This window comes from Lacerta agilis, chromosome 14 (genome assembly GCF_009819535.1).
Source record: "Lacerta agilis isolate rLacAgi1 chromosome 14, rLacAgi1.pri, whole genome shotgun sequence".
Lineage (NCBI taxonomy): Eukaryota > Metazoa > Chordata > Lepidosauria > Squamata > Lacertidae > Lacerta > Lacerta agilis.
In genome coordinates, this window is record NC_046325.1 from 2,700,297 (window position 1) to 2,719,345 (window position 19,049).

The 19,049-nt window shown below is 48.5% G+C and overlaps 1 protein-coding gene across 1 annotated transcript; it reads right to left on the reverse strand.

Moving 5' to 3' along the window:
- Positions 1 to 9,904: 9,904 nt before the first annotated feature.
- On the reverse strand, positions 9,905 to 17,468 carry LOC117058849. Its single transcript, XM_033170250.1, has 3 exons — positions 17,255 to 17,468; positions 14,628 to 14,685; positions 9,905 to 10,737 (listed from the first exon to the last, which is right to left on the reverse strand). The coding sequence occupies exons 1-3, from the start codon at positions 17,378 to 17,380 to the stop codon at positions 9,905 to 9,907; spliced, it is 1,017 nt and encodes a 338-aa protein (XP_033026141.1). The 5' UTR covers positions 17,381 to 17,468.
- Between the last annotated feature and the right edge of the window lie 1,581 nt (positions 17,469 to 19,049).

The window sequence follows — 19,049 nt, forward strand, 5'->3', positions numbered from 1 at the left end:
ATAACCAGAAAGGCATGGTCTCAGGTCTATAAAGAGATAGCCAGAAAGAAACCCCATTTTAGATACAGCTTCGCTCAGATTCCCTTTTGACCGATTTAACTTTGCCCTAGCCAACATCCTTACATTGCAGCTTCTTAAGACATATCAGCAGTTTCAGCAGTTCAGCAGTTCAGCAAGATTCCAGTAAGTAGCTAACCACAAAACTTCCTCTGTCTAGTTTCGGTAGACTAGTTAACCGCAGAACTGACCCCATGACCGACGTCAGCAATAGCCTTAGCTATTATAAGGATGCAGGTGCAGGCAAAGGTCAACGGCTAGGCAGTTAAATGCTAGAATAAGTATATAGCACCTCCTGATGGCTAAAGCAGCTTGAAACATGTAAGATGGCCAGATAGGTGTATCCCCCACCCTGATTGGCCAGAAGGAATGCTAGGGGTTGGGTTATTAGCAGTTTGTAAAGAGTATAAAATACCCCAGCATGTGTTTGTGGGGTATGCAGATTTTTGGGCAATAGCCACCTGCATCATTGCTTTTGTCATGACAAAAACAATAAAAGGAATCTTTTATCTGAAAAGCTGCTTGGAATCTTTCCTTTTGGTCAATAATAGCCATGGGCGCAACATTTCCTGGTGCAAGCGTGACTCGGATGAAGGGTTAGCCTTCTTTGACCAGAGGCAGCCCCCTTGCCCTATCGTACAGAGGGGGGGGGGTTCCTGGGAGCCGCCCTTCTTCTCCTGCGGCCGCCTGGCAGATTTGCCAGAGGAGACTGGGACGTGTCCTTGGCCCCCCCTTTAACCTGTACGAAGACGGCAACGGACCGAGGAACAGAGGAACAGAGGGAGACAGGAGCCGGCAGGGTAAGGAATAGCCTTCTCTATTGGGAGAAGATGGGAGAGCTGATCACTCTCCAGCGTGGTGCCAGTACCCAATGATAAGAGGTTCGTTGGGGAACCCACACGCATAGGTTGCGGTGTCAGTAATCAGTGGTAAGAGGTCCACTGATGAAAACAGCGCATAGGTAGGAGGAAAAGGAAAAAGGTAGGTAGCGTTTGGTTTGGTGTGAAAGGACTGAATGATTGGGAAATTTAGTTGTGTGATGAAGTGGTGTGTGATTAATGAAGTGCTGTGTGATGAATGTGGATGACTAAAGAACACTAAAAAAAAAAAGGGTTGGTGAAAAGCACTACATGGGACATAATGGGTTTGGGATTGCTCTACAGCAAATACTCCATTTGAAGGTACCGGTACTATTGGAAATAGGTTCCAAAATAATGGCTGAGGTTATCTTTTGAGTTGTTGCAGAGTGCTGTGTTATCCAGAAGCACAGGCCAAATATAGGTGTATGTGATATTGTGTGGATCTCTTTGTGTTTTCTCTCTGCTTTAACACAACTGTGTAATTGTGTTATGTGTCAAGGCCAGGGCTCTGGGTTCCAGAGGGCTGGGACAGGGGAGAGAATCTTTATTTTGTTAAGTTTTCCCCAGCTATCCTTCTTCAGTTGATTTCTCCTGAGGAAAGGAGAGGGGGGACTTTGTTTCTTTTGTTTCAAGCTTTGAATATTGCTGGGATCGACAGAAGCAATCTTTGTGTGTGTAATGGTGAGGGTTGCAGGGTAGCAACCTCCCCCCACCTTCTTGTTGTTTTATGCTGGTTCCTTTCTCATTTCTGGTCGTTGCACCACAGCGGGGCAACTCCCTTGTACTTCCTTATTTGTTACTGCATCTTTTCTGGTTTTATTTATTTATTTATGCGAAGAGACAGGGGTTTTAGAGAACGTAAGACCTTTAGGGTCCTTTAGAGTCATGGTTTTTTTGAAGATATAGCTGCACAGTCCTATACTCTCCTTTTTTACCTATGTAGCTCTCTCTGGAGGAATTGGTGTTGAAATTCAATGGATTAAGGGGTGAACCTCTCTCTCCCTCTTTAGCAAAAAGGCTGAGAGAAAGAGGGCTGTGTGGGTGTTTTTGCAAACGGTCGCTTTTTAGTGTGTTGCATCGAGGCTTGTGTTTTCTCCAACTGGATTGGAGGGGGCTGTGGGAAACCACAACTTTTTCTTCCCCTTCTTTGCCTAACTTTGTCATCTGTGGTCTTCAGACTTTTATTCTGTTTCCCTCCAATAAGTAATCCTCCTAGCCTTTGAAAGTGAGTGATTTAGAGATTTTGCATTTCATGCTTCTCAGCCTGGCAAAAGGGGGGCAAAGGACAAAGCAAATGTAGCCCCGAGTCCAGGCATTTGCATTGAAAGGCAATCCTGCTATCCTGAGAGTTAAGGTACGTTGTAAAAGGGTGTGGGTTACAGGTAATTATTGCTAAGTAATTGAATTATGGTGCTGGAGAGGACTCTCGAGAGTCCTATGGACTGCAAGAAGATCAAGCCTGTCCATTCTGGGGGAGGTAAGCCTTGGATTGATCACTGGAAGGACAGATCCTGAGGCTGAGGCTCCAGTGCTTTGGCTACCTCATGAGAGGAGAGGACTCCCTGGAGGAGACCCTGATGTTGGGAAAGATTGAGGGCACAAGGAGAAGAGGACGACAGAGGGTGAGATGTTGGCATGGGTTTGATTAGGCTGATGAAGGTCATGAGTGCCTGGCGTGTCCTGGTCCATGGTATCGCGAGGAGTTGGAAGGGACTAAACAATAATAACTTCTGTAATTAGAAATGCTTGCCTTTTGATATGTGCTGGGGAGATTGGTGAAAGGGTTTCAGAAATCTTTTGGGTTGCTCTGTTTCTTGTTAGTTAGGATGAAGCCACAAATTAACTGACTTGGTTCCGGCAATACATTAATTGTTTGTATCTTAATTGATATTTGTTATGGATATGAGAGAAACCCCCCCCCCCTTGTTCCTTTTTCTTTTTTTTAAGGTCTCTAACAAAAGCTTGCTGGAAGCAGAGAAAAAGGGGAAGTGGAAGAAAATGGAGGAAAGGGAGGGGGAGCGGGGGAACAGAAAGAAAGCCTCATTTTAAAGAGCACAGAAATTTCCTTCGCAGCAGCCTTTCCCCTTTCTCTACCTTGGAAAGGGGGGAAAGAGCTAGAACTGTGTCAGGCTCTTGGGCTCACCACCCAGCTGGGGAAAGGGTGTTGTGACTTTCAAGCAAGCTGGTAAGTGACTGCATTAAATTTGCTGGTTTCATTTTATAATTGGTTTTAATTGGAATTTTATTGGTTTAATGTCACTTTGTTTTATCAAAAAATGCTTAGGCCTGCATTGTCTTATTGTTGGTTGGTTGGTTTTTGCTTTTCCCTCCAATAGGCCATAGCTGTCATTCATTGCCAGTTTGCTAACAAAGCAGCATCAAAGAAAAAGGGAGAATTGGGTAAAGATCCTCTGGACTGAGATTATTTTAATCTCTGTAGAATCTGAAAATAGATATGCCTTGCTGTATGGCACTTTGAGTTGAGGATGGTGGGTGCAACATGGTGTCATAAGCGGGTTGTGCTGGGTGGACAGCATTGCAAGAAGGATTTATGTTTGTACTCTTGCATAAGCAACTGCTGTAGCATTGCTGCACATGGTTTCAGCTATGTATCTGTAAGATATTAGACAGCTCTGTTGCAGTTTATTGTGGCAACTAATGGGCTAGCTGGCTAACAGAGCACTGTGACCACTGACACTCTAATTCACTTACTTTCTTGCCTTATGTCTTTAACTTGAGAAGGAACTCACCCCCGAGAAGCTAATACAATGGACAAATCCAAGTATGATGGCAAACACGAAAGTCAATGTGTTTCTTCCAAATTCAAAGTGGATGGGGAATATGATTTCAAGCCAATTTTAGAAAGTCTTGGCATGACCAACATGTTTGATGAGAGTGCGTCGGATTTCTCTGAAATGTCAGAGACCAAAGGGGTAGTTTTGTCTCAGGTCATCCACAAAGTCTCTCTGGAAGTCGTTGAAGAAGGGGCAGAGTCCCTAGACGTACCAGGGTACCGGATCCAGCAATACAAAGATGAATTTAATGCTGATCACCCATTTTTCTTCTTCTTCCGGCACACCAAAAATCGCAATATTGTTTTTGCTGGCAGATTCTGTTCTCCTTAAATGAAAAATGGGGTCAGAAAGGGAGACTGTCTCCCAGTACCAATTCATCATTGAATGAGTGGTTTAGTACAGCAAGAATGTGGGTGTATTGCTTCTTTTCTGTACATTAGGATACCCAATAATGGCCACTGATTACATTAATTTGGCATTCCTTTGATGCAAAATGTTTAGCTCTTGAATCCAGGGCACAGGTTTACCTCATTTATACATATACCCCTAAAATGGGATTTGTGAACAAAGGAATAATGGGAAGCAGCAACGGAAAGTGTTATCTGAGGCTAAATCTGTTGTAGCTGCACAGCCTTTTGAGTTATAAGTGTCTGCAAATGAGAAGATGGCTGTTTGGAGTTTGTGGCAACAGGAAAAAGCAGGGAAAAGAGTGCCTCTGCAATTTTGATTCACTGATGGGGCTGCCCGATACCAAAGGAATGAAAGGGTGTGGCAGGCAGTAGCCACCAATCCAAAGACTCTGACTCGAGCTAGAAAGGATAAGTCTAGCTAGTATGCAAGCTAACAGCAGCATTAATGGTTTATTGAACACATACACTGATTCTCAGGCAGTGCGTAAGGGTTTGGTGGTGTGGCTTTCCCAATGGAACTGAAATGACTTTTGTATACAACCGCCCTCTGTGGGGGCAGGAGGTACCAACAGTGGTTGCCAACTGTGACTTGTGCTAGCAGCCCAAGCATTTGCCCCTATCTAAGAATCCCATGGGCAACTGTACACAGGAACAGGACCTGGGAAAGTATGGCAGATAGACTATGTGAGTCCTCTGTCTCAGTTTGGAAGGTGCCAATGTGTCCCACCTGTTGAAGGTTAACACCTTTGTAACGTACAACAGGAATGAAAGCACCTGAAACCTTAAGGTATGGAAAGCTCAGCCATATGGTAAAATATCCCTCCAGGCAACACCGAACAGGCAGAAGCTGACCCCTTAGCACCAGAGGAGGTGTTGCTGCCTGCTGAAGGGCGGGTGACAAGACCTCTGGGTGTGGGAGTTGCAGTTCCTCATTGCACATATAGGCGGATTGTACCATGATCCAGCCTGGGCCTGAAAGGTATTCAGGTGTTAGGAGGGGCCATAGATGCTGATTTCCATGGTGAAATAAAGGTGCTAGTGCATGACAGCCGCTACATAGTCCAGTTGATTTGTGAACAACTGGGTATACCTGTTATTCAAGAGGCAACAGAGGTTTTATGTCCTCAGACTGTAAGTTAATTACTGGACAAAAGGGTTTTGTTCCTTTATACACGCCATCATGACAGGTCTGGTGAGGTGGTGAGTAGAGAACCAGGTACTGGGGATTAATAGCTGACACAGACTGTTTGGATTCAGGCAAATTACAAAGGAAAGGAACTAATCTATGATATTGCTATTGGATTTGATATAACATATCTTTTGTCTGTTCTGTCTCATGTCAGCCTAAGGAAGGGGGAAACATGCTGATGTTATTGTTACTGCAGATGATGGTGTTATGGATGCCCTGCCAACCAGCTGTTGACGAACACAACACGACAATCCAGTCTCTATGTGAATAGGAAGTTCTGTCTCAAAAACAGTGGCTCCCAAGACTGATGGGGAGAGTGCAGGACAAGTGTATGAATATAACTGGGATGAATCCTATTTGAGAAGATTTTATTTCCCTATTCCCTGGCATCAGCAGAATTTTATGCTAAATTGGTCAGAAATTGGAATGTTACCTTTCAATATTTGTTTAATCACAGGTAATCTACTGAGATTGGAACATGAGATTCAAGTTTGGAGTGCTGAAGATACTGGCAGTTGGAGACATATTATCCTGGATATTATTATAAATTGGAAATGGCTCAAAGTATTCGGCATTGTGCATGTGCATTTGCTTATATTTCTGTATTCTGTATGCTAGGGTTATACGTTCAGGGTTTTTATTACTCAGAGTGGGAAGGTTAACCAAATTATTGCCTGGGCCGAGAAGCAGACCGTGTGAGATCGGGGGGTGGAGTGTATGGGGTAATCATTGCGGAAGATTTTTGTATTTCGAGGAGACAGTGATCTGTCATGGTCAGCTTTTCCGTCTCTGGTTATCTCTTCCTGACTAGTTACTTTTTGGTTTAGGTGTTTAAACACTAGTTAGGTCAAGCTATAGAGGACGCAGGTGAATCTGGTCCTCTAGCTTGAAAGGGGGGAAAATGAGGCACCAAGATATGTATGGACAGAATGGATAAAGGGGATAACCAGAAAGGCATGGTCTCAGGTCTATAAAGAGATAGCCAGAAAGAAACCCCATTTTAGATACAGCTTCGCTCAGATTCCCTTTTGACCGATTTAACTTTGCCCTAGCCAACATCCTTACATTGCAGCTTCTTAAGACATATCAGCAGTTTCAGCAGTTCAGCAGTTCAGCAAGATTCCAGTAAGTAGCTAACCACAAAACTTCCTCTGTCTAGTTTCGGTAGACTAGTTAACCGCAGAACTGACCCCATGACCGACGTCAGCAATAGCCTTAGCTATTATAAGGATGCAGGTGCAGGCAAAGGTCAACGGCTAGGCAGTTAAATGCTAGAATAAGTATATAGCACCTCCTGATGGCTAAAGCAGCTTGAAACATGTAAGATGGCCAGATAGGTGTATCCCCCACCCTGATTGGCCAGAAGGAATGCTAGGGGTTGGGTTATTAGCAGTTTGTAAAGAGTATAAAATACCCCAGCATGTGTTTGTGGGGTATGCAGATTTTTGGGCAATAGCCACCTGCATCATTGCTTTTGTCATGACAAAAACAATAAAAGGAATCTTTTATCTGAAAAGCTGCTTGGAATCTTTCCTTTTGGTCAATAATAGTCATGGGCGCAACAAGATGACCCTTGGGACCCTTTCCAACTTTGCAATTCTGTGGGTGCAAATAACAGCATTCACTGTGGGCTTTCATTTATATGTGAGGTTTGCTTGGCTGCCTGAAGCCTGGAAACTCTGATGCCACCTTCTGCCTTGCCACTCTGTACTTTCAACATTTCCCCACTCAAAACCAACAATAGCAGCTTCATGTACTGACCCTCTCCCATGATATAGGAATCCTAAGGTCCCAAATCTATCTATCTATCTATCTATCTATCTATCTATCTATCTATCTATCCTAGCTGCCCGGCCACGCGTTGCTGTGGTTTTTTTTGTTTTTTGTTTTGCTTTTTTAAATTCTGACCCCGAAAGTATTCTGGAAGCTCCTGTTTTCGTTCTTCCCTGTCCCTGTAGAGTAGGGGTCAGCAAGGGGCCGGTCCGGTGGTATTGATCACTTGGGACTGTGTGTGTTGAACATGCGAAGCTGCGGCGGCCATTTTAGGTGAGGGCACTTGGGAAATTTTAAAATGACTGTCAGTGTGCGGCGGCCATTTTAAGTGAGGGCACTGGCCACTTTATGGAGGCCTACTGTGGGCCTTGCTCTGGTTTTTTTTACTGTAAAAGCACAACCCCCTCCCACAAACACCCCCTCCTCACAATTAACTGGCCGCATCCTCTACACCATTAAAAAGAGCATTCCCCCCATCCCAGTCCCAAAATTACGCACCCCAGCGACAAAATCCCCTCAGAGCCGGTCTTACTCCCTGCGACCTCTCAGGCAGCTTTGGGCTTATTTTGCTCCCGCATTCCCCCCCCCCCCCCGCCGCCTCCTGCTCCGTCTTTTTTTCCACATTTCCACTAAGCAGTTTGTGAGAGAAAGTCCTTGGGTGCTTACAAATGGCAGTTATAAAATGGTGGACGGGGTTTTCTTTTTGGCGCAGGTCTGATGACATCAACAGGCAACCCGCCTTTCTATTAGATGCTGTTGGAGTCTTCTGTTCTGTTGCTGGTGACACGTAATGTGTGAGCCAATATTTTTTTGCCTTTATTCTATATTTTAGGCATGACAGGTGGTGTTTTTTTTAAATTTTTATTATGCTAGATCCTTCCTCGATGGTCATGTTACGCTTTGTCCTAATTTGATGCTGTTTGGTCCAGCGGTTACGGAGCAAGGTGGTGTCGCGCGCGCACGCAATGGGAACATTTTTATATAAATAGATAATTGTAAAAGGTGGGTGTTTGTACTGTAGCAACCTTTCTCCGCAACCACTTGACCGATTCCATTCAAATTTGGACACAACGTTCCATGGGCATATGGGAAGGATCTTATGTACTTAGATTGCAAAAAGAATATACCTAACCCAGGTAAAAATTGGATTTTGTGCCAAAAAACACAGCGCCCGCCAGTGGACGGAACGCAGCATAACACACTAAAAACGTCTCACACCCCTCCTCCTCCTGTTACTACGTCACTACCTCCAGCCAATAGAGGGGCACGCCACTCACAAACGCCGCTGCTGTCTCCGGCGGCGTCTGTAGACCCACGCAGGCAGGAACAACCGTTTGTGCGGCTGGCGGCCATGGCTCCGTCGGGTGGGGAGGAAAAGCGAGACGAAACGTCGCTTCCGCCATCTGCGGTGTTACCTCGGCCGCCTACAGAGCCAGGACGGGCGGAAACGGCACTCTGAAACCTTTCAAGTTTCTGACGACGCCTCCGCTTACGAAACAGCCAGGGCGGGCGGAAACGAATCTTACCCTCATTTGCGGCGGCGGCAGTAGCGGCTGTAGAGCCAGCCGGATAAGACGCAGTTTCCGACGCCGCCTCCACTAACAAGACGGCCGTAGCGCCTGCGGAGTCAGCCGCAAAAAAAAAACTTTGGTCATTTCCGGGACTCTGTCTCCACTGAGAGGAGAGTCTGGATGCCCGGAAACGAAATGACCGCCGTTTATGGCGGCGCCTAAAGCATTTGCAGAGCCGGTAAGGAAACCACGTGAAGCACCCTCAACTTCAACAAGAAAAAGTGTCGGTAAGCATACGCTTCCACTTTTGCACTGCACCTCCCTTTCCCATTTCACCAAATCAGCCGCAGAAACGCGCGGCCGGGCCAGCTAGTATGGAATAAATGTTGATAATTGCTCAAGGTAAACACACATACGTAAGTATATGACCCACACGTCTAAAACAGCACAGGAGAGCAATCCGAAAACCATCTCGGCTGTCCTAAAGACTCTCAATATTTCCTTAATCCCCCTTGCCTGAGAACAGGTAGGCAGGTAGCAACCAGGGGAGGTTCCTGAAGGAATTCATCTCCTATCTATATCTATGAACCTCCTTGGTATTAACTGTCATCAGCTCCTAACAGAAGAGGAGGGGGAATATCCCCCTGCGTGCGCTTCCAGCGTTTTCAGAAGCAGAGAGACTGGCAGACACAGAAGCTGCTCAGTTGAGACAGGAGCTGCCCAGCTATGAGATAGTAGCTGAGCCACCAGAAGGGAGGGAGCAGCTGGGCGATACGTCAATCGCGGGAGGAGTCAGGGTAGGCAACTGATATCCTTGCGGAGCGTTGCCCGTTTGGGCTAGCAACATAATGCTGTAATAAAAGGACTATAAATCTTCCAAATGCTCGTTAATTCTTATCGTCGAGCTATGAGAAGGGAGAGGGGAACTCCCGTACTTGACAAGAGGGGACTTAGGCTGTTGGGGGAAGGCAGCTGCCAAAGACCTACAACCCAGGGCAAGACCTAGCAAAGCAGAGTTGCTGTACTCTTTAGGCCTGGTACCCCTGGCCAGATCCTGTTTCTTCAAATTAAGAGCTAATTTCATGTCATTCATTGCTGGCTTGCTCCTGTCAGGGCACCAGGCTGGGCAAACCAAGGCCAAACGCAAGCCAGAATCGCTGCACAACACACAACGCTTTCGCAGAACGGACGTGCGGTTGATGGTTTTGCTTTTTATTTCCTTTCCCAACCCAAAGGTGACTCAGGCCGGGGTGGCCAGGTCCTCATCCTCTTCTCTAGTAGGTTCCCATTTCGGATGGGGCCCCTGCTACTATTTCACTGGGCGGTACACCCAGTCTGAGACGGCGGCCGGCTCAGGCCAGGAATACCGCGGTTTGGCGCTGGGAGTCTCGGTTGGTGCCGTCCCTGGCAAAGGGCCGCCACCGATACTGTGGAACCGGGGCGCCGGCGCCGGGCTGTTCAGCAGCTGCTCTGGTTCGGCGCGTGACTTCCGCCGGGTGGATTCCCGAGGCTCGTACTCGACCTGCTGCTCTTCCGGTGTGGTCACAACGGTCCCTCGCCGCCGGTAGCTTCTCTCGGGGCTGCCCGAGCGGCTCGCCGGCGGCGTTTGGGGGTGTACTGGATAGATGTAGACTTTGGTAGGCCTGCGCCCCGTCGTTCCGGGGTATTCGGCCTCCGGCGCGGAGCGGTACTGGTTGTCGTTCGCTGGCAACCTCGAGAAGTAATCGGGGCTGACCGCCATGCTGTTCCGGTGCTCGTTGCCGCCGCTGGAGGCCAGCATGGGGTCGGAGGAGCCGCAGGCGACGTCCCGGCAGCGGGTGACACGGGAGGGCGCCGAGCACGTGCGCGGGCGCTGCCGTGGGTCGCATTCGCAGGTGCAGCACCGTAGGGTGTGGCACGGCGGGTAGTCAGGGCAGGGGCGCCGGCCGAGGCGCTGGTGCTCTCTGCAAGGGAAAGGCTCGTTCTGCAGGTTCATGGTGACCTTAAGCGGCTCCAGGGTGCAATGGAGGCAGCGGCGGTGCGGCGAACAGCTTTCTCGCCGGCGCCGGCGAGGGAGGTTCTGGTCGGACCATTGCGCTGCCAGCCGTCGGGATTGGGTTCTCCTCGTTTTGGGGGTGGCGCACAACTTTGATGTCTCGGGTTCTGGGAAGAGAAAGCAAAGCGGCCGCAGCGGCCCAAGATTTAACTCTCTTAAAATTTGGCATTCCAATAATAAACGGTAAGGCCAGGGGTCAGCAAACTTTATCAGCAGGGGGCCGGTCCACTGTCCCTCAGACCTTGTAGGGGGCCGGAGTATATATATTTTGGGGGGGGGGACATGAACGAATTCCTGTGTCCCACAAATAACCCAGAGATGCATTTTAAATGAAAGCACACATGCCTCGTGTTTTTACATGAGTAGAATGTGTCCTTTTATTTAAAATGCATCTCTGGGTTATTTGTGGGGCCTGCCTGGTGTTTTTACATGAGTAGAATGTGTCCTTTTATTTAAAATGCATCTCTGGGTTATTTGTGGGACCTGCCTGGTGTTTTTACATGAGTAGAAGTTGTGTTTTTCTTTAAAATGCATCTCTGGGTTATTTGTGGGGCCTGCCGCAGGCCCCACAAATAACCCAGAGATGCATTTTAAAGAAAAACACTTCTACTCATGTAAAAACACACTGATTCCTGGACCGTCCGCGGGCCGGATTGAGAAGGCAATTGGGCCACATCCGGCCCCCGGGCCTTAGTTTGGGGATCCCTGGGTAAGACGAACAACTGTCCTGCTGTTTCAATGGGCTTGCTTATTGTATACAGTGGACCCATGGTTCCCGAACGGCTTAGTTGACGAACAAATTGGCTCCCGGATGTCGAAAACCTGGAAGTGAGTGCTCCGGTTTCCGAACGTCTTTTGCAAGCCGAATGTCTGATGCTTCTGTTGGCTATTGTTTCTGGGGCGCCTGCGCCAATCGGAAGCCGCGCCTTGGTTTTCGAACGTTTCCGGGGTCGGAGGGACTTCTGGAATGGATTAAGTTCGAGAACCAAGGTTCCACTGTATTTGAATCAGGGGTGTTTTGACCTCAGTGACAGGTGGGTAGCCGTGTTGGTCTGCCATAGTCAAAACAAAATAAAATAAAATAAAATTTCCAGTAGCACCTTAGAGACCAACTAAGTTTGTTCTTGGTATGAGCTTTCGTGTGCATGCACACTTCTTCAGATACACTGAAACGGAAGTCACCAGACCCTTAAATATAGTGAGAGAGTGGGGAAGGGTATTACTCAGAAGGGTGGTGGGAATGGGAGATTGGCTGATAGGTGTGGGAAACCTGTTGACGACTCTTTATGACGATAAATGGACATAATTTATGTCAGATTTATGTCAGATTTATGACGATAAATGGACATAAATCTGATATCAGGAATCACAAGACTGAGAAACCAGTAGGAGAACACTTCAATCTCCCAGGACATTCTATAAAAGATCTCAAAGTAGCTGTCTTAATACAAAGGAATTTCAGAAATAGACTGGAAAGTGAAGTGGCTGAATTGCAACTAATCACCAGACTTAAAACCATGGAGAAACCTGGTCTGATTCTTATCTCATTATACATGACAAAGCTATCTTTAGCCATCTTACCCCTTGCCTTTCCCTGTAAGACCCTGTAAAAATTGCAGTCAACAGGTTTTCCACCCCTATCAGCCAACCCCCCATTCCCACCCCCTTCTGAATAATACCCCTCCCCACTCCCTCACTATATATAAGGGTCTGGTGACTTCTGTTTCAGTGTATTTGAAGAAGTGTGCATGCACACGAAAGCTCAGACCAAGAACAAACTTAGTTGGTCTCTAAGGTGCTACTGGAAAGAATTTTCTATTTTGTTTTGACCTCAGTGAGCTCTCCTTCGCTGGAGGTTTTTGAGCGGAGGATGGGCAATTGCCTGTCATGGATTCTTTAGCTGCAATTCGTGTGTTAAAGGGGGTTGGGCTGGATGACCCCGGGGATCCCTTCCAGTTCTGCAAACCTATGGGTCTATGACCTCAGAAGTTGGACTGTCCTTCATTGCAGGTTTTTAAACAGAGATGGGGGTGCCCATCTCAGTGGCGGACTTTGGGCTCTCAAATTTCAGCAACATCTGTGCAACACTAAAATTTGGCACTCCTCCACCTCTCGATCTCCGATCTACAGCATGGTTGTGGCGCCCCCTGTAGCTTGGTGCCTGGTACAGCCACAATTTGTCTATCTTAAACCGCCTCTGGCTATCTTCCTAGCGATTCTTCATCTGTGATTCCTGCACTGCAGGGGGTTAGTCTAGATGACCGCTTGGGAACCCATTCCAACTCTTAAGATTCTATGAATGTAGCAATGTATTTCCATTGTGAGTAGCTGTATTTTGTGAATGGTTTCATTCCTGATATTTCGCTGGTTATTTTATTTTTTTTATCTGAACTGGCCTCGGCCTTCCTTCTTAAAACTTTATTTTACTTCAGGAAGATTTATGTACCGTTTGGTTGTGAAGAACAGACAAACCTCGAAGCGTTTTAAGAAAGCACAGAGCAAACCGTTAACATTACCGATTAGAAAACAGATATCCGAAAGACGGTTAAAATCAACGGCAGCTAAAACAAATAAAACCAAGGACGTGTGGCCTCTCGGTGTCTGCGTAGACCGGCCTGATCAAAAATGTTTTCAGCTAAAAGGAGCACAGCAATGGTTCCTGGCTAAGGTCAAGTGGCGGGGAGTTCCAAAGTGTACTTAAAGATCAAATTCTGACAAGTGCGGAAACTCTTCAGTAATGTTACGGCTAGCGACAATAATCTTTCAAAACGGCAGCGGAAAGGGCCTTCGGGGTCCAATGCGGCAAACGAAAGGTTCAAAGCACTTTTGAATTTTGTGGTGGTGGTGGTGTTTTTGCTGAAATGGCTCTGTGTGGTCGATAACATAGAGAATAATGCCACTTTCTGCTCCGTGGCGGAAAGAAAGTATGGGGTTCCTCAGGGTTCAATCTTATCCCTATTGCTATTCAACATCTACATGCCTGGGATAAGGCTCGGTCGGTAGAACAAGAGACTCTTAAATTCAGGGTTGTGGGTTCGAGTCCCACACAGGGTCTCCCCAGCGAGGCTCACCTGGTGCCTTCATTGTACACCTTTAGGCACCAGGCAAAAACTTTCCTCTCGGACCGGCTGACATTCCACGCCCTTTTAAATGTGTTTTGGGGGGTATTATTGGTTTGCTTCTGTTCGCATTTTTATTATTTCGTGGTTTCGACATTGCAATTTTGTGTTGTGAACCGCGCCGAGATCGACGACTGAAGGGCGGTGTACAAATTTAATGTGATAAGAATTCGAAGGTCTCAAATATAAACTAAATGTTCACAAATGTACAAGGCGAACACATGCATAAATATATAAACCACGTGTCTGAGATAGTACAGGAGAGCAATCCTGAAACCATTTTGACTCTCCCAATGACCTCAAATATTCCTCTGCAGGAAGGAAGGCAAAAGGGGAAAGACTTCCCGTTGCCTTTTCGCTTGCAAATCCTGTTTTAAGGGCGTATTTTTGAATGACTAGGCTGAGCCTGTGACCTGGACTCAGGAACTAAAGTATTGGCCATCACAAAAGAATGGCCAGGCTGCCCAGGTGAAGCAATCAGTGACCATTATCAGGTATCCTGGCAGGCAGGATTTCTGCTGCAGATGCCTCCTTCTGTGATGTATGTATGATGTTTTGGGGGGTGGTCTTGGGCTACAGGGTGGGCAATTTCAAGAGCCTATATAAGGGCTTGCGCACCATTGTTCTGGGTTCTCTCCTCCCTCCTGCGTGTGGGGAGTGGGGACCCTGTTAAAACAGTTTAATAAAGACCCGGCTTACTAGCTGCTTTGCTTCTCAATATAATCTGGTTGGCTTCTGTTATTTTCTCCTACCGATAAGGAACCCACTTAAGGACTCTGTACGGGGTCTTGGATACCCCATAAGGGAAAAGGAGCAGGTTTTTTTCTTATAACATTCATAAATGAGAATAAAACGTCCCGATAAAGGCACAAACTCACCCTTTGCGCAGATTGTTCCAATCAGCGTCCCAAGCAGGCAACAGAAGTAATAGCAGGCCTGGAGGGAGTAGAGGAAAGTGGAGGATTATAGGGGGACGAGTCAGATGGCTGGTGGCCTTTGGGACTCAGCTGAGACCTCCGGCCTGGATTTGCAGCTGCCATATCCTGAATCCAGCTGCCAGGTCCATGTACCCCCATACTGCCAGCCCTGACTGGCAGAGGCTCTTCAGGGCTGTTTCCCAGCAGCAGCTGCCAGTTCTTTTAAAACACTGCCAGGGTTTGGAGCATCGAACAAGGGCACTGCAGCAGGATCAGGCCAAAAGGGATGCCTCTAGTCCAGCGTCCTGTTCTCAAAGTGGCCTCGGAAGGAAACCCGCAAGCAGGATTCGAACACAAGAGCCCTTTCCCTTAATGCGGTTTTCAGAAGCATTGACGCCTCCAACTGTGGTGGCCGTAGCCGATATTATTTTAGTAATGTTTTGTTACGTTACGGGGAAATTGGAAAGGGGGGGAGAGAGCAGGGGCGTACAAAGGGGGGGTGCGGTGGGGGTGGGCCGCCCCGGGTGCCATCCCAGAGTGGGGTGACAAAAACAACCCCTGGGCAGATCGCGCTGCCACGCCGCAATCTGACCCCTGCCAGAAGGATCGTGCTATGGTGCCACGATTGGAACCCCCCCAAGGATCATGCCCCCGTGCTGATCGCCCCATGGGCAGATTGCCCCGCCCCATGGACAGATTGTGCCACCCCTTGGGCGGATCCCCCCGCCCCACCGCGCCGGGTACAGGAGCAACTAGCTCCGCCACTGGGTGAGAAGAAGAAGAAGAGTTTGGATTTGATATCCCACTTTATCACTACCCGAAGGGGTCTCAAAGCGGCTCACATTCTCCTTCCCCTTCCTCTGTGAGGTGAGTGAGGCTGAGAGACTTCAGAGAAGTGTGAATAGCCCAAGGTCACCCAGCAGCTGCATGTGGAGGAGCCGGGAATCGAACCCGGTTCACCAGATTACAAGTCTACCGCTCTTAACCACTACACCACACTGGCTCTCTGAGAGAGCTCCCGCCCCCCTCCACACTACGAGGCAATGACAAAATGACTCCAAATGGGGCAATTCACTGATAAATGTATCTGTGTGCTGGCTGAATGGAAAAACTTTAGAAATTCCTAAGAAATCCCTCGTCGTGTCAATCATCTCAGTTCCAATGTCATTTAGGACCCAGGGAAGTGAGGTATAAGGGGAGGGGTGAGAAACCCCGCCATATTCCCCGAGTTGTACAGCCACCTGTAGTGGGGTGGCCCAGACAAGACAAAGGGGTGTATTTGACTTGACTTAGGGACCAGGGATCTGCCAATGCTTTCCTTTGTACTGTGGTAAAGGTAAAGGTAAAGGGACCCCTGACCGTTAGCTCCAGTCACGGACGACTCTGGGGTTGCGGCACTGGTCTCGCTTTACTGGCCGAGGGAGCCGGTGTACAGCTTCCGGGTCATGTGGCCACCATGACTAAGCCGCTTCTGACGAACCAGAGCAGCGCACGGAAACGCCGTTTACCTTCCCGCTGGAGCGGTACCTATTTACCGTATTTTTCGCTCCATAGGGCACACCGGATGATAGGGCGCACCTTGTTTTTAGAGGAGGAAACAAGAAAAACATTTTTTTCCCTGGTTTTCCTCCTCTAAAAGCCCTATGTTTTTGAGGATCAGCTAAAAGTTTTGCAGATTTTTTTGCAAAGGGAAAAGCCCTGTTTTTTGAGGATCAGCTAAAAATTTTGCAGCTTTTTTTGCAAAGGGGGAAAAGCAAAGAGGAAAAGCCCTGTATTTATGGGGTTCAACTCACATTTCTGCAGCTTCTAAAGGAAAGGGAGCCTTTTCTACAGTTTCCAGACAGATAATCTAATCAGCCAGACACATGTTGCTGGGGAAACAAACAACCTCCCTCTGCAGCACATTCAACAATGGAGGCCTGGGCAAGGGGGCAGGGCTGAAAGGGAGCCGGGACTCTTATCTCTCTCCAGATCTCTTGCTGATCAGCTGCTGAGCGGGGTCCTTTCAACACCCCCTTTTCTGTTTGTAAAATAAAAAGCACGATCCTCTTTTGGCCCCTGGGCAATTCGGCTCCAGGGACCGCCATTCGCTCCATGAGACGCACAGAAATTTCCCCTTACTTTTTAGGAGGAAAAAAGTGCGTCTTATGGAGCGAAAAATATGGTATCTACTTGCACTTTGACGTGCTTTCGAACTGCTAGGTTGGCAGGAGCTGGGACTGAGCAACGGGAGCTCACCCCGTCGCGGGGATTAGAACCACCAACCTTCTGATCGGCAAGCCCTAGGCTCTGTGGCTTAACCCACAGCGCCACCCGCGCCCCCTAATAATGGAATAGGGCACCCCTATTTTCATAGGATAAATGCAGGTGGGTATGGAACAGGATGCTGGCCTCGACGGGCCTCATCCTGCAGGTACTTCCGATTTGTAGGGGGAAGTGCTGCCTCTCAGGGGCAAAGCATCCCAGACCTCCAGTCCCCTGCCCACCAGCGCTTCAGGGGCCTAATCCAGGCCCGCCCTCCCCGCCAATGCTGGCAACCGACCGACCGCCCTCAGCCCCACTCTGCGTGACTCTGGCAGCCCCCTCACCGCTGCGGCCAGCTTCAGGGCCAGATGCACCAGCACGATCAAAGCTACAAGGATGGCGATGGTTTCGTGGAGTTCCAGGCAGCATCCCTCGGGGGACGGGTGGCAGTGGAAGCTGGACTCCCCCATGGGAGAGGCGACTGGGCCAGCAGCTGGCTGGCTGAGCCCGACATCCCCACCCGCCTCCACGCCCAGGGGCACAGGGCAGGGCAGCTGTCCAGCGGGTATGAGCTAATGGCCGGCTGGGGAGGCTGAGGGGGAAAGGGGGGTCTGTGATGCAGTTGCCCCGGCAGCCGGGAGGGGGATTGTGACGCGGCAGGGGGCGGGCAGGAGGCAAATGGGCCTCTGTGGGGAGGTGGTCTTTCTCTAGGGGACAGGGAGGGAGGAGGGATGGAAGGAGACAGACAAAGAAAATCAGGACAAAGATACCCTTTCCCTTTGTTGTTGTTGTTCAGTCGTGTCCGACTCTTCGTGACCCCATGGACCAGAGCACGCCAGGCACCCCTATCCTCCACTGCCTCCCGCAGTTTGGCCAAACTCATGTTAGTAGCTTCGAGAACACTGTCCAACCATCTCATCCTCTGTCGTCCCCTTCTCCTTGTGCCCTCCATCTTTCCCAGCATCAGGGTCTTTCCCAGGGAGTCTTCTCTTCTCATGAGGTGGCCAAAGTACTGGAGCCTCAACTTCAGGATCTGTCCTTCCAGTGAGCACTCAGGGCTGATTTCCTTGAGAATGGATAGGTTTGGTCTTCTTGCAGTCCATGGGACTCTCAAGAGTCTCCTCCAGCACCAGAATTCAAAAGCATCAATTCTTCAGCGATCAGCCTTCTTTATGGTCCAGCTCTCACTTCCGTACATTACTACTGGGAAAACCATAGCTTTAACTATACGGACCTTTGTCGGCAAGGTGATGTCTCTGCTTTTTAAGATGCTGTCTAGGTTTGTCATTGCTTTCCTCCCAAGAAGCAGGCGTCTTCTAATTTCGTGACTGCTGTCACCATCTGCAGTGATCATGGAACCCAAAAAAGTGAAATCTCTCACTGCCTCCATTTCTTCCCCTTCTATTTGCCAGGAGGTGATGGGACCAGTGGCCATGATCTTAGTTTTTTTGATGTTGAGCTTCAGACCATATTTTGCGCTCTCCTCTTTCACCCTCATTAAAAGGTTCTTTAATTTCTCCTCACTTTCTGCCATCAAGGTTGTGTCATCAGCGTATCTGAGGTTGTTGATATTTTTTTCCGGCAATCTTAATTCCGGTTTGGGATTCACCCTTTCCCTTATGTGGTATCTAAGAGCCTGTATAAGGGACGCGGGTGGCGCTGTGGGTTAAACCACTGAGCTTAGGGCTTGCTGATCAGAAGGTCGGCGGTTCGAATCCCCGTGACGGGGTGAGCTCCCGTTGCTCGGTCCCTGCTCCTGCCAACCTAGCACTTCGAAAGCACATCGAAGTGCAAGTAGATAAATAGGTACCACTCCAGCGGGAAGGTAAACGGCGTTTCCGTGCGCTGCTCTGGTTCGTCAGAAGCGGCTTAGTCATGCTGGCCACATGACCCGGAAGCTGTACACCGGCTCCCACGGCCTATAGAGCAAGATGAGCGCCACAACCCCAGAGTCGTCCGCGACTGGACCTACCAGTCAGGGGTCCCTTTACCTTTTTTTAAGAGCCCGTATAGAGTCCTTAAGTGAGTTCCCTATCAATAGGAGAAAATAACAGAGGCCAACCAGAGAATATTGAGAAGCAAAGCGGCTAGTAAGCCTGATTTTTATTAAATTTGTTGCAACAGGAGGAGAGGAACCCA

Excerpts from the sequence above, each read along its gene's own strand:
- LOC117058849 (XM_033170250.1), bottom strand. The coding sequence starts at position 17,380 with ATGGGGGAGTCCAGCTTCCACTGCCACCCGTCCCCCGAGGGATGCTGC. Across the intron at positions 14,686-17,254 it reads CCCTGAAGCTGGCCGCAGCG|GCCTGCTATTACTTCTGTTG; the intron begins GTGAGGGGGCTG and ends TACTCCCTCCAG. Across the intron at positions 10,738-14,627 it reads TGGAACAATCTGCGCAAAGG|AACCCGAGACATCAAAGTTG; the intron begins GTGAGTTTGTGC and ends TTCTCTTCCCAG.